This window comes from Callithrix jacchus, chromosome 10, assembly GCF_049354715.1.
Source record: "Callithrix jacchus isolate 240 chromosome 10, calJac240_pri, whole genome shotgun sequence".
In the NCBI taxonomy this organism is placed as follows: Eukaryota; Metazoa; Chordata; class Mammalia; order Primates; family Cebidae; genus Callithrix; species Callithrix jacchus.
Genome location: NC_133511.1, coordinates 57127084 through 57140934, shown reverse-complemented (window position 1 = coordinate 57140934; position 13851 = coordinate 57127084). Strand labels below are relative to the sequence as shown.

General features: G+C 37.2%; 1 protein-coding gene across 1 annotated transcript in view; it reads left to right on the top strand.

Moving 5' to 3' along the window:
* ANKRD42 (ankyrin repeat domain 42) overlaps nucleotides 1-13851 on the top strand; it is a gene marked incomplete at its 5' end in the record, with an annotated part of 83520 nt that overhangs the window by 56734 nt on the left and 12935 nt on the right. The window contains 2 exons of the mRNA XM_035264380.3: nucleotides 1634-1739; nucleotides 5730-5905. Coding sequence (XP_035120271.3) covers nucleotides 1634-1739; nucleotides 5730-5905 — 282 coding nt within the window. The remainder of the gene's footprint in view (nucleotides 1-1633; nucleotides 1740-5729; nucleotides 5906-13851) is intronic.

The window sequence follows — 13851 nt, the reverse complement described above, 5'->3', positions numbered from 1 at the left end:
AGAACAAGGGTTCTTAGAGACTTTTGCCAGCTTGGCTATAGGACTGTAGTGATAGGATGGTTTAGTCACTTGAATTGCTCTGTGTCCTCTACATTGCCAGTAATGGAAGTGAGTTCACTTTTTTTTTTTTTTAAGATGGGGTTTCACCATGTTGGTCAGGCTGGTCTTGAACTCCTGACCTCAGATGATCCGCCCGCCTTGGCCTCCAAAGTGCTTGGATTACAGGCGTGAGCCATCATGCCCAGCCGGTGGGTTCATTTTTTAAGGCACCAAATAAATACCAAAAGTTCCTACTCTTTGATTTATTTTGCAAGGTCATGTATACACATTCAGCACCAACCATGTGCTTATATTGTGAGTCAGAATGAGATCTGGACCTTACTGTTAAAGAGTTACATAATTACACCATAAAAGAACCAGAGATTTCTTTTAAGGCAGGATGTAATTCATGGCTAAAAAAAAAAATTAGGTTGTTAAAATACCTGTCGTAGGAATTTGGGAATAGGAATTGAGGGGTAGAAGAAGTTGGTAAGGATCAGTATTATTGAGGAACTGTTCATGGGGATTTGGCAGTAATACCTGATGTTTATATGCCACTTAACAGAATGAAAAGCTCTTACCACATTTAATCCTTATTGCAATTTTATGAAGCAGCAGTGTGCTTTGCTTTTAAATAATCATCTGTGTAAAAGATGAAGAAATCGATGTTTAGAGAAGTCAGGTTGCTTGACTGAGGTTATATAGCTGGTAAGGGCTAAGATTTCATTTTTTAAATATATTCATTCACTCATTAACTCTTTAGACATTTATTAAAGGTCTGTATGTTGCAGCCACTTGCTGTGTTCTGGGGATATGAAGATTACAGCACTGTCCTCACATCTTATTGTTTAATAGGCTTAAATTCAGGTCTTTCTTTTAAGTCTATTCAGTTTGTTTTCTTCAGCTTCCTTAAGTTTCAAGATGAATGAAGAATAGTTACAGGTTCAATGAACACATTGTTGGGTGATTGGCTCTAGATGGGAAAACACATAAGCAGAGTTGTGAAGGTGACGATTAATAAAGAGAGCATGTGTTTTGAGGAGAAGATTTAGACAAAGGTGGTGAACAGTTTGGGTTAATCAGGTGTGGCCTTAGAGGCCTATATATTTTGAGTTGTAAGAATGAGAAGAATGCGTTTATATCATACATCTATCATATAGATAAATGCTGAAGCAAGACTTTTAGAAGTCTGTGTAGGTTCATATTGTTAGAATGTGCTCATATTCTTGTGAAATACAAGATAGTTTAGGAGCTATTTATAGCAGGAGATAATCACTGGATAGTATTAGAAAAGCCTGGATTCTAGTTTTAAACTACTTACCATCTGTGTGATATTAAATAAATACATAAATAACCTTTTTGAACTTCAACTTTTATATCCATATGTAAAATTATCTGTATGGTGCCTGAGTACAGTTCATTAAACATTTGTCTAATGAATCAGTAAATGAAATAGAGAAAATAACATTTTTCCGGCATACTTTTTCCAGTTACTGCAAGGAACAACACTCAAATAAGTACTCTATAATGGTACTGTCCAAAATTTTAGAAAATTGTTACTAATAACTAACTTTTTTTTCCCTCTTTTGAACAGCTGCTGGACAAGGCCACATAGAGTGTTTGCAGTGGTTGATTAAAATGGGAGCAGACAGTAATATTACCAACGAAGCAGGGGAGAGACCCAGTGATGTGGCAAAGAGGTATGAATTGGTCTTCTTTACTCTTTTCTTTTGTTTTTAAAGTTTTGCATATACTTTCTTGCACCCAAAAATCTCTGAAGATTTAATGAAATCTTAGAGGACTCAGTCAAATACAGAAGCAATGACAATTTTCAAGCTGAAGTTATAGCTGTTGTTATATCAGTTTTTCTTTCTAAAGCAGTAATTCTCAACTGGGTGGTAGTATTGTCCCCTTTCCTTGTGGGAGGGGTATTTGTGGGGGAGGGTTGTCACAATGACTGGAGACTTTTACTAACTGGAGGTTAGGTCTAGGAATGCTAAATGTTCTGCAGTGCTCAGGATAGTAATGCATGATGAATTGGCCCATACAAATGCCTATGGCATTGCCTGTTAAGAAATGCTGTGTGAAAAAAGAAATAGTCAACTTTAACAATAGAAAAATAAATCACATGGGTTTTGAAACGTATTTTAGTATTTACATCTGAATTAAATGTAGCATGTATTATTAAACATAGCCAACTCATTTGAGTTAGGTTCTCAAGAAATATGTAGTCCCTCTGTTTGTTCATGTGGTTGTTCTGTCAATCACTTTTCCATATACTTAACGTATTCCAAGTTGTGTGATTAGTGGTAAAAATACAAAGGGGAGAAAACACAGTCACTGCCCTCAAGGAGCTTATAGTATTGTGGAGAGACAAATATGCAAATGAAATTCTTATTAATTCTAATTTTTATTTTTTTTATTTTTCAAAATCGTTTTTTTCTTTTTTAAAGACAGGGTTTCACCATGTTGGTCAGGCTGGTCTTGAACTCCCAACCTCAGGTGATCCGCCTGCCTTGGCCTCCAAAGTGCTTGGATTACAGGCGTGAACCACCACGCCTGGCCTAATTCTAATGATTATACCATATTACATGGTATGTGTAAGGTATACTGAGAGCATAGAAAGTCTTTCTGTTTGAAAGTTGTAAGAGAGAACTTTAATACAGAGGATGGAAACAGCATGGGGACAGAATTTACATAGAGGTCAAATTTTTTTTGTGGAAGCAACATTTATGTTGACACTTGTAAGCATAAGTGTAAATGTGAGAAGGAGTTGTAAGACAACACCTTGTATGTTTGAGGAACTGCATGGGGATTAGAAGGCTGAAATCTAAAGTAGGAGTGTGGGCTAACAATGGCATATGAGGCTTGACATATGCTGTGGTCCAATCATTTGCTAAGTTGCTATGCAACTTTTGTTTGTGAGCTCATGTTCCCCAAAAATTTGTTTATGGAATTTCTTTGATGCCTTGGAGTGTGGTTTTGTTGTACCATGTACCTGGGATCATTATAAACTCGGGTCTATTTTATTGTTTTAAAATGGCTTTATCAGGGTATAATTGACATACTATAAAATGCATATATTTGTGCAGTACAACTGAGTTTTAATATATGAATATCCTGTGAAACAATTTTCACAGTTAAGATAGTGAACATCTTTATCACCCTCAAAGTCTCCTGCCACTTTATAATCTCTCTCCCTTTGACTGCTCCCCAGTGTAGCCAAGCAAACAAAACACTGATCTGCTTCCTGTCACTATAGATTAATTTGCATTTTCTAGAGTTTTATATAAATGGAATCATACAATATATATTTATGTCTGGCTTCTTTCATTCAACATAATTATTTTGAGCTTTCATCTATGTGTATTAGCAGTTCATTTCCTTCTAACAATGAGTAGAATGCCATAGTATTTCATAATTCAATTATCCACTCACAGATTTGAAGTACATCTTGACTATATCATTTTTTGATGATTATGAATAAAGCTGCTATAAACATTCATAAACAGGTTTATGTGTTAACATGTTTTCAGTTCTTTGGGTAAATCTATGAGCAGGACTGCTGGACTACATGCTAAGTGTATGTTTAACTTTATAAGAAACTGCCAGAATGCCTTCCAAAGTGGCCATACAGATTTGCATTTCTAGGAGCCGGGCTCAGTGGCTCACACCTACAATCCCAGCACTTAGGGAGGCAAAGGCAGGTGGATCACTTGAGATGAGGAGTTCGAAACCAGCCTGGCCAACATAGTGAAAACTCATCTCTACTAAAATTACCTGGGCATGGTTGTGTGCACCTGTAGTCCCACTGTAGTCCCAGCTACTACTCAGGAGGCTGAGGCAGTAGAAAAAAAATTGCTTGAATCCGGTAGGCAGAGGTTGTTGTAGTGAGCTGAGATTGTACCACTGCACTACAACTGGTGTGACAGAGCTAGACTTTCAAAAACAAAAAAGAAATTGTATTTCTACCAGCAATGGATGTCAATTTCTGTTGTTCCACATTCTTACCATCATTTGGTATTGTCAGGGTCTTTTTTAAATTCTAGTAATGAAATAGGTATGTAATGGTGTCTTATTGTGGTTTTAATTTGCATTTTTCTAATGAAAAATGAACTTGAGCATCTTTTAAATATACACACTTGCCATCTTTATATTTTCTTCGATGAAGTGGTTATTCAGATCTTTTGCCCACTTTAAAATATTGAATTGTTTTCTTGATATTGAGTTTTAAAGGTTTTTTGTATATTCTGGATACTAGTTCTTTCTTAGATATACACTTTGCAAAGATTTTTCCTTTTTACCAGTTGTATCTTATTTTTTCATTCTCTTAATGTCTTTGAAGAGCAAAATTTCTTACTAATTTATCCTTTTATGCATTATGATTTTGGTGTCATATCTAAAGAAATCTGATTAACACAAAGTCATGAAAAATTTATTAAATGTTTTCTTTTAGAAGTTATATAGTATTAGCTTTTATATTGAGGTCTGTGGTCATTTTGAGTTAGTTTTTGTACATGATATGAAGTATGAGTCCAAGTTCTTTTTTCGCATATGGATATCTAATATTAGACTATTTGTTTAAATGACTATCCTTTCTGCACTGCCTTTTTGTCTTTGTAAAAATCAGTTGTTGATGCATGTGCAGGCTTAATTCTGAACTATTTTGTCCATTGGTCTAATTGTGTATTTTTGCATCAGCGTCATATAGGTGATTGTGTACTGTGGGTATGTCTGAAGTTTTCCATAATTTCTGGTCTACATTTTTTTTCTCATGTAACAAAATGCTTGATGTGGTTGTAGTGTTATTTTAAAGATAAGCTTGAATCGAGCATAATGTAAGCACTCAGTAAATGACAGCTGTTAAATTACAACCTAGTAGTAGAGATAATGAATTCTATAAGCCTTACAACTTCCTGCATATGTTTACTTTGTCTTTAATGATTTGCAGTACCTGGTAGGAGGTAATGTATGTGTTTGGTTATATAAGTATGAGAAAATGGGATTTAAGGTTTTTGTGTTTAACGAGTAATTCTTCAAGTCCTAGGAAAATATATTAAATATTCCATTTGGCAAAATTGTGGAAAATATGCAGATTATATATAATCACAATAACAACTCCAAAACCAAGAGTACATTACTGGAATCTTCATAGAAATGTGGGAAAGATTAAGGAGAATTAGAAAATGAATAGAAAGGTCATTTTTTAAAATTAAATTTCAAAGCCATACCAAATGATTTGGCTTGAGGAAGGATGGAGATAGAAGGGTCTAGAGCTATATTACTAGTTAGCCCTAAAACTATAATGAAAATAAATTTTATAATTTAAATTAGGCCAAGAAAAGGCTATAACTATAAGTAATCAAGGAGGGCGGTTCTGGGTCCTCTATGCTTGAGAGCCTAACACATATTATTTTGATATTGGATCTCCATTCCCAGTGTGTTTTTGCCGATAAAAATTATGGAATCAGTGTTTAATGTGAATACTTGTCCTTAGTGCCAAGTAACTGAGTTTCTCACATAGTTGAATATATGTCAGATTGTCACTGACCTTCAAATTTTGGCTCCTTGGCTGGGGAGTGCATTGGTGACAGAGTGTACAGGGTGTAATTCCCTAAGTTAAATGCAAGCTGCAGTTCCAATTTGAAGAAGATTATGAATCTGATTAGTTTATTGATTCTCTTCTACAGGTTTGCCCATTTGGCAGCAGTGAAGCTATTAGAGGGGCTACAGAAATATGATATAGATGAAGAGAATGAAATTGATGAAAATGATGAGAAGTTTTTTATAAGACATGGTGTTGAGGGAAGCACTGATGCCAAGGATGATTTATGTCTGAGTGACTCGGATAAAACAGATGCCAGAAGTAAGTATGCTGCCTCTGTTGTGATTTATCCTTTCAGAAATACCATAGCAATTTTTCGCCACAAATTTGGAAATTATTATGAAGACAAATACTGCCTGCAAAGTAAAATAAGTTGATATTTTTGGAGGAACCACAACTAATACAAGTTTTTGTACTAGGGTTGTTGAATATATAAAAAGTGTGAGACATAGTCTCTGTCCCTCAGGGGATGGAAAGTTATATAAGAAAATATTTAAGTATTTTCTTCAGTGGCTCAAGGGAACAGGGAAAGAAACATCTCAAGTATTTCCATGGTGAGTTGGCAAATGATCACTGCAGATAATAATAGCAACAAATATTTATTATCTACTATGTGCCAGACACTGTTGTAGTTATTAAAGTAATGGTGAACAATACAAAGGAACTTCATTCGAGTGGTGGTAGTCAGGAGGGAAGGTGATAAGTAATTGATAAGAAAATAGATATATAAAGAAAATAGAGTGTTGCTATAGACAAGACAATCATTAGGTCTCTCTGTGGTGGTGATGTTTGAGGACAGACCTGGGTGATGAAAATGAGTCCTATGAAGATCGGGGAAGAACGTTGCCAGCAGAGGGAACAAACAGTGCATGTAAAGACCATTATGTAGTATTGGGAATGGTCAGTGTGGCTAGAGTAGAATCCCTAAGGAAGTGACAAAAGATAGTTTTGAAGGGTCAGCTGGGACCAGTCAGATCATATACAGCCTGATAAGCATTTTAGGTTTACATTTTTATTTTATTTGTTCATTTTTTCCCTTTTTTCATCACAAAATCTCAGCATATAGATTTTATTTTAAATAGAAAGCCATTGTAGTTCACGGTGGAGAATGATGTGATCTTACTCATGTTTAAAAACAGTATCACTCTATCTGTTCCATGAATGATAGACTGGAAGGTGGAAAAGAACATAGCGTTTCAGATGGGGTATGAATTAGGTGGGAAAAGAACATACTCCACCTAACAGTATAAGGTTGGATGAACTTCCTGAGACAATTATATCCTGATTCCAAGGATACTAAATTAGAATTGTACAAGAACAGATATAGAATATTATCTTCACAGATTTCCTAGGCTCCTAGAGTTTCCTGATGTAGGCCTGTAACTAACAGTGATACGAGACATCTCATTTCTTGTTTTGCTTCACTTCAGCCTTTTAGGATTTGCCGATAGATGTGGCCATGAGGTGTTAGAGAGAAAGAAGGTAATCAAGGGTGACTTAGATTTCTGGCTTGGGGAATTTGGTGAAGGGTAGTACGTTTAAAATAACTATTCATTTAGGATAGAGGAGCAGGAAGGCTTTTCAAAAGTAGATTTGGCTTGTCTTGAAGGGTGGCCAGGATTTTAATAGGCAAAATGGATAAGGAACAGTCCATTCATCCAACACATATTTGATTTGCTTTGTTGTTCCTCATGCAACACATTTGAATATTTACTGTGTGCACAGCCCTGGGCTATGGAATAGGGCAGTGCATCAGACATAGTCTTGCTTTCTGGAATTCAGAAAACATTCTGAAACTGCTTAAGATAGTACTAAAAGTACTCACTGAAATTGTACATTGTCAGTTCTTTCTTTCTCATCATTCAACACGTATTTATTGAGTATCTGTTATGTGTCAGGCACTGTTCTAGATTCAGGGGTTACATTGGTAAACAGATAAATGATTTCTCCATATTTGCTTATTCCTAAATGGTTCGATTTTTAAATTGTTTAAAGCTGTGAAAGTATTGATTATCTGCTCTTTGAGTTCCATGACAAGATTAATAACCTACCATATTTGTTAGTGGGATTTTCTAAAATAGTTTTATAGTTTTTATTTTTTTTCTTTCATACTAATTGCATTATAGAGCTGTGTATGCTACAAATTTAATTTTTTATAATTGTCATCTGAAGGACAGTCTTTTTCCATTGAATATTGTCTTAGTATGCTTGGACTTCCATAGTAACATACCATAGACTGAATGGCTTAAACATCGGAAATTAATTTTCTCACAGTTGTAGAGGCTGGAAGTCCCAGATCAAAGTCTGGTAGGATTGGTTTCTGGTGAGGGCTGTCTTTCTGACTTGGTAGGTTTATGTCCTCACATGGGGGAGTGAGAAAACTCTGGTTTCTCTTCTTACAAGGACACTAATCCCATGGGACTATGGCCCTACCTTCATGTCATCTAACTCTAATTACCTTCCAAACCCTCCCCTCTCCAAACACCATCACATTGGAGATTAGGGCTTAACATACGTATTCTGGCGAGACACATTCAGTTCATAACAAGTGGTTATGAACTGTATTCCAAATTAGTCAGTGAGTAAAAGTAGGAGTGCTTTCTCTCAAGGAGTCATGGTTTCATGCAAATAGATTTCTCAGAGGCAGTAGGATGCTGGCTTATCATAGTTTTATGTTTATTATATTATATGAATATATTGAAACTAAATTGAAGTCTAGTAATTGGAGCAAATTTTAATTTCTGTAGAATTTTTGCTGGGCTTGGCTACTGGCATATAACTTTCCTACTGGATTTTTTGTTCCTCAAAATCCTAACAAAATGTTTTTTATTTCAGTAATGTTTTCTAGTTTATAGAACACTTCCATGTACATTATTCTCAGTAAGCATATAAGGTAGGTAACATCTGTTTGTTTGTTTTTTTTTTGAGATACAATTTTACTCCTTTACCCAGGCTTGAGTGTAGTGGCACAATCTTGGCTCACTGCAACCTCTGTCTCCAGGAGAATCAAGTGATTCTCCTGGGAGGAGAATCACCTCCCAGGGAGCTGGGATTACAGGTACCCACCACCATCCTTAGCTAATTTTTGTATTTTTAGTAGATACAGGGTGTTGCCATGTTGGCCAGGCTCGTCTCCAACTCCTGACCTCAGGTGATCCACCTGCCTTGGCCTTCTAAAATGCTGGGATTACAAGTGGGAGCTACTGCACCTGGAAATATCTCTGTTTTCTATCTCAAAAAACACTCTTTTAGTATAGTATCCTCATTTGATAGATAAGGAGACTGAGATTCAGAGAAGCTAAGTTACTTGTCCAGAGTCACACAGCAACTGGAAGCAAGGCTTTTGGGCTTCCCTTTGCTCTTGCCAGCACACACATTGTCTCCTAAGAGGAATATTTTCATACCATGAGCAATCTGAATTTTGCTTCTAATGGTATTTGGTCAAGAGAGCCATGGTTTGTACTAATGGATGAGAAGAACTGTTTCAATGGAGCTCTTTGATAGGAGTGAGGATATGCGCCTAACCAAATCAAAGGCAGCCCCAGTGAATGAAGAAAGCTCAGGCATTGGATTCAGATGTTAGAATTTCACCCCGTTTTTTGTTTTTTTGCGACGGAGTTTCGCTCTTGTTACCCAGGCTAGAGTGCAATGGCGCCATCTCGGCTCACCGCAATGTCTGCCTCCTGGGTTCAGGCAATTCTACTGCCTCAGCCTCCTGAGTAGCTGGGAATACAGGCATGCGCCACCATGCCCAGCTAATTTTTAGTATTTTTAGTAGAGTCAGGGTTTCACCATTTTGACCAGGATGGTCTCGATCTCTTGACCCCGTGATCCACCTGCCTCGGCCTCCCAAAGTGTTGGGATTACAGGCATGAGCCACCGCGCCTGGCCAGAATTTCACCACTTTCTAGCTGTGTTACTTTCTGAGCCTCAAGTTTATCTGTAAAAATGAGAATATAATATAATATCACCCCAACAGATGTTATAAGGATTAAATTAGTGCACTGGAGAATGGGAAGTGCCTGGCTTATACAGGCTCAGAAAGTGTGAGTTCCCTTCCTCTTGATTTCTGGAGAGTGTCAGTTATTCTAGCAAAAAGACCTAGTTGTACCAAAATTGTATTTTCTAAGGAAATTTTCTGATTTAGGTCTAGATTTATTTTCTAATTAAAAAAAAAGTCCTCAGAACGTTGTCAGGCAATACTTCACTCTCTGGGGTAGAGTGGAAGTCTCTTCCCTGATGAATGTAACCAAAGGAAAACCTGAAGATGCTGATGTCAGGGTTCCTAACCAACAGCCCACCCAGATCACCCTACAGTGAGGCTCAGAGTTAATCATTCTTTCAGGATTTCCTGACAGCTTTATTTTAAGTAGCTTTTTTGATTGAGGTATGATTCATGTATTATTAAATATACCTACTTAGACATACAATTGGGTGGTTCTCAGTATATTCACAGATTTGTTAAGCATTACCACAATCAACATTATGTCTGTTATTTATTTATTTTTTTGAGACAGAGTCTTGCTCTGTCTCCCAGGCTGGAGTGCAGTGGCGCATTCTCGGCTCACTGCAATCTCTGCCTCCCAGGTTCAAGTGACTTGTGCCTCAGCCACCTGAGTAGCTCGGATTACAGCCATACACCTTCAGCCCAGGTTAATTTTCATTTTTAGTAGAGATGGGGTTTCGCCATGTTGACCAGGCTGATCTTGAACTCCTGGCCTCAAGTGATCTGCTTGCCTTGGTCTTTCAAAGTGCTAAGATTACAGGCATGAGCCACTGTGCCTGGCCAATTTTATGTCATTTTTATCAACCTACAAAGAAATGTCATCCCCATTACCCTACCCCACCTTCTCTCCAGCTGTTATTCTGGCAAAAAGAACTAGTTGTACTGTAATGATTAATGTTGTTGAGTATGTTTCCACATGCCCATTGACTCTTCTGGGCAACTGCTAATCTACTTTCTGCCTCTGTAGAATTGCTGATTGTAGATACTTTATTTGAATAGAATATGTGGCCTTTCCTTTCACTTAACATAATGTTTTCAAGGTTCATACACACTGTAGCATGGATTAGTATTTCATTCCTTTTTATTGTCAAATATAATTCTTGTATGGATGTACCACGCTTTATACATCCATTAATCAGCTAATGGACATTTGAGTTGTGTCTGCATTTTGGCTATTATAGATAATGCTGCAGTAAACATTCATGTGTACATTTTTGTGTGGACATAGGTTTTCATTTCTCTTAGGTATATACCTAGAAGTGGAATTGCTGGGTCATCTGAAAACTCTTACGTTTAACATTCTTAGAAACTGCCAAACTGTTTTCCAAAGTGGCTGCACCATTTACCTTCCTACCAGCTACATATGAGTATTACAATTTTTCCACATCCTTACCAACATTTGTTTTCATTTATTTTATTGATTATAGCTGTTTTATTGGGTGTGAAGTGGTATCTTACTGTAGTTTTGATAGTGTTTCCATAATGATTAATGATGTTGAGTATGTTTTCACATGCCCATTGACTCTTCATGTATCTTCCTTGGAGGAAAGTCTATTCAAATCCTTTGCCTGTTTTTCACCTGAGTTATTTTTGAGTTGTAAAAGGACTTCTGTATACAAGACCCTTTTCAGATACATGATTTGCAGATATTCTCTCCCAGTATTGTGGGTTGTCTTTTAACATTGTTGATACTATTTGAAACACAAAAGTTTTAAATTTCAGTACAGTCTACCTACTTGTATTTTGTTGCTTATGCTGAGATTTTTTTGTTGTTGTTGTTTGAGACAGAGCCTTACTTTGTCACCTAGGCTGGAGTGCAGTGGTGCAATCTTGGCTCACTGCAACCTCTGCCTCCCAGACTCAAGTGATCCTCACACCTCAGCCTCTCAAATAGCTGGGACTGCAGGCATGTGCCACCACGCCTGGCTAATTTTTTGTATTTTTGGTAGAGACGAGGTTTTCACCATGTTGCCCAGGCTGATCTCGAACTCCTGAACTCAGATGACCCACCTGCCTTGGCTTCCCAAAGTGCTGGGATTACAGGCATGTGTGCCTGGCCTGTGCTGAAATTTCTTTTGTTGGTTGCATTAAGAATGAGCAAAGACTTAGAACTGTAGAACATAAGCACTTGATTTTGTAAGATTTCAGTTTCTTCTGACATTATTTGAGTAAGAGATATTTGTGAGGGGGATTTTGTTAGGGGATCAAGAAATTTCAAAAAGATGTTTCAGAAAAGACCAAGAACATGACTAGAACAGTTTTCTATTGTGGTGTGCTTGATACAAATGAGCTCTCAGCACCTTTGCTGTATAGCGAGTACCACTTGCACCCAGGTGGGTGCTTGCAACTGGTAAAGGGATACTATATATAAAGTCATGTGCTGTTTTATTATCCCTACTTCATTTTATTCCAGGGCAAAATTTGAAGTATTAGATGGTCACTTCTTGAGACACTAGATTTTGTCAGAGCATCTGTAGGGGATTAGCTGGATTTCTTGTCCTTTTAGAGTTCCTGGAACTGAGCCTGAATTCACAGCATTTTTCAGTGAATTGTATTTAGGCCATGGTATCATAGAACCCTATAACCATTTGAAGTTTGCTGGCTTAGCCATTTCTGTTGCATGTCATATAGCTTCCACTTAGTCACTGTAAGTGGCAAGACATTTATTATTGCCCAGGGAAGTTATTTCCATCTTTGACAGAGTTCCTGTAGGGATTTTCTTTTCTTTTCTTTTAGGTTCAGGGGTACATGTGCATGTTTGTCATATAGGTAAGTTGCATGTCATGGAAATTGGTGTAGATTATTTTGTCACCCAAGTAATAAGCATAGTACTTAATAGGTAATTTTTCAATCTTCACCTTCCTCCTAACCTCAAGTAGACCCTGGTATCTGTTGTTCCCTTCTTTGGGTCCATGTGTACTGAACGTTTAGTTCCCAATTATAAGTGGAGAACATGTATTTGTTTTGTTGTTGTTGTTTTTGGTCCTGTGTTAGTTCGCTTAGGATAATGGCCTCCAGCTCCATCCATTCTGCTGCAAAGGACATGATCTTGATATTTTTTATGGCTGCATAGTATTCCACAGTGTATATGTACCACATTTTCTTTTTCTTTCTTTCTTTCTTTCTTTCTTTCTTTCTTTCTTTCTTTCTTTCTTTCTTTCTTTCTTTCTTTTCTTCCTTCCTTCCTTCCTTCTCTCTCTCTTTCTTTCTTTCTTTCTTTCTCTTTTCTTTTTTTTCTTTTCTTTCTTCCTTTCTGATGGAGTCTTGCTCTGTTGCCCAGGCTGGAGTGCAATGGTATGATCTCAGCTCACTACAACCTCTGCCTCCCAGGTTCAAGCAGTTCTCTTGCCTCAGCCTCCTGAGTAGCTGGGATTACAGGCATGCACCACCATGCTCGGCTAACTTTTGTATTTTTAGTAGAGATGGGGTTTCACCATGTTGGTCAGGCTGGTCTTGAACTCCTGACCTTGTGATCTGCCCACCTTGGCCTCCCAAAGTGCTGGGATTACAGGTGTGAGCCACCTTGCCCGGTCGCACCACATTTTCTTTATCCAGTCTTCTGTTGATGGACATTTAGGTTGATTCCATGTTTTTGCCATGTGCACATTTATGTGCATGCGTCTTTATAGTATGAAGATGGCATATAGTATGAATATAGTATGATATCTATTCCTTTGGGTACGTACCAATAGTGGGGTTGTTGGGTCGTGTGCTAATTCTGTTTTGAGTTCTTTGAGAAGTTGCCAAACTGCTTTCCACAATGGTTGAACTAATTTACTCTCCCACCAGCAGTGTATAAATGTTCTCTTTTCTCCACAACCTCCCAGCATCTGTTGTTTTTTGACTTTTTATTAATAGCCATTCTGACTGATGTGAGATGGCATTTCCTTGTGGTTTTGATTTGCATTTCTCTAATGATTACTAATGTTGAGCATTTTTGTCATATGCTTGTTGGCTCTGTGTATGTTTTCGTTTGACAGCATTTCTTCTCTGTGAGGATTAAAATGTATAAGGTACTTAGTGTAGTGTCTTTACATCATAGGCACTGCATAAATACATGATCATTTTTATTGTTTTCATTGGAAATTTTCTCCTTTGTTGAATTGAAATCTTTCTTCCTGGAGCTAATTCCCCAATTAATCTTAATTCTTACCTCTGAGGACCTCATAGAACAGGCCTTACGAAACATAATTTCAAATAT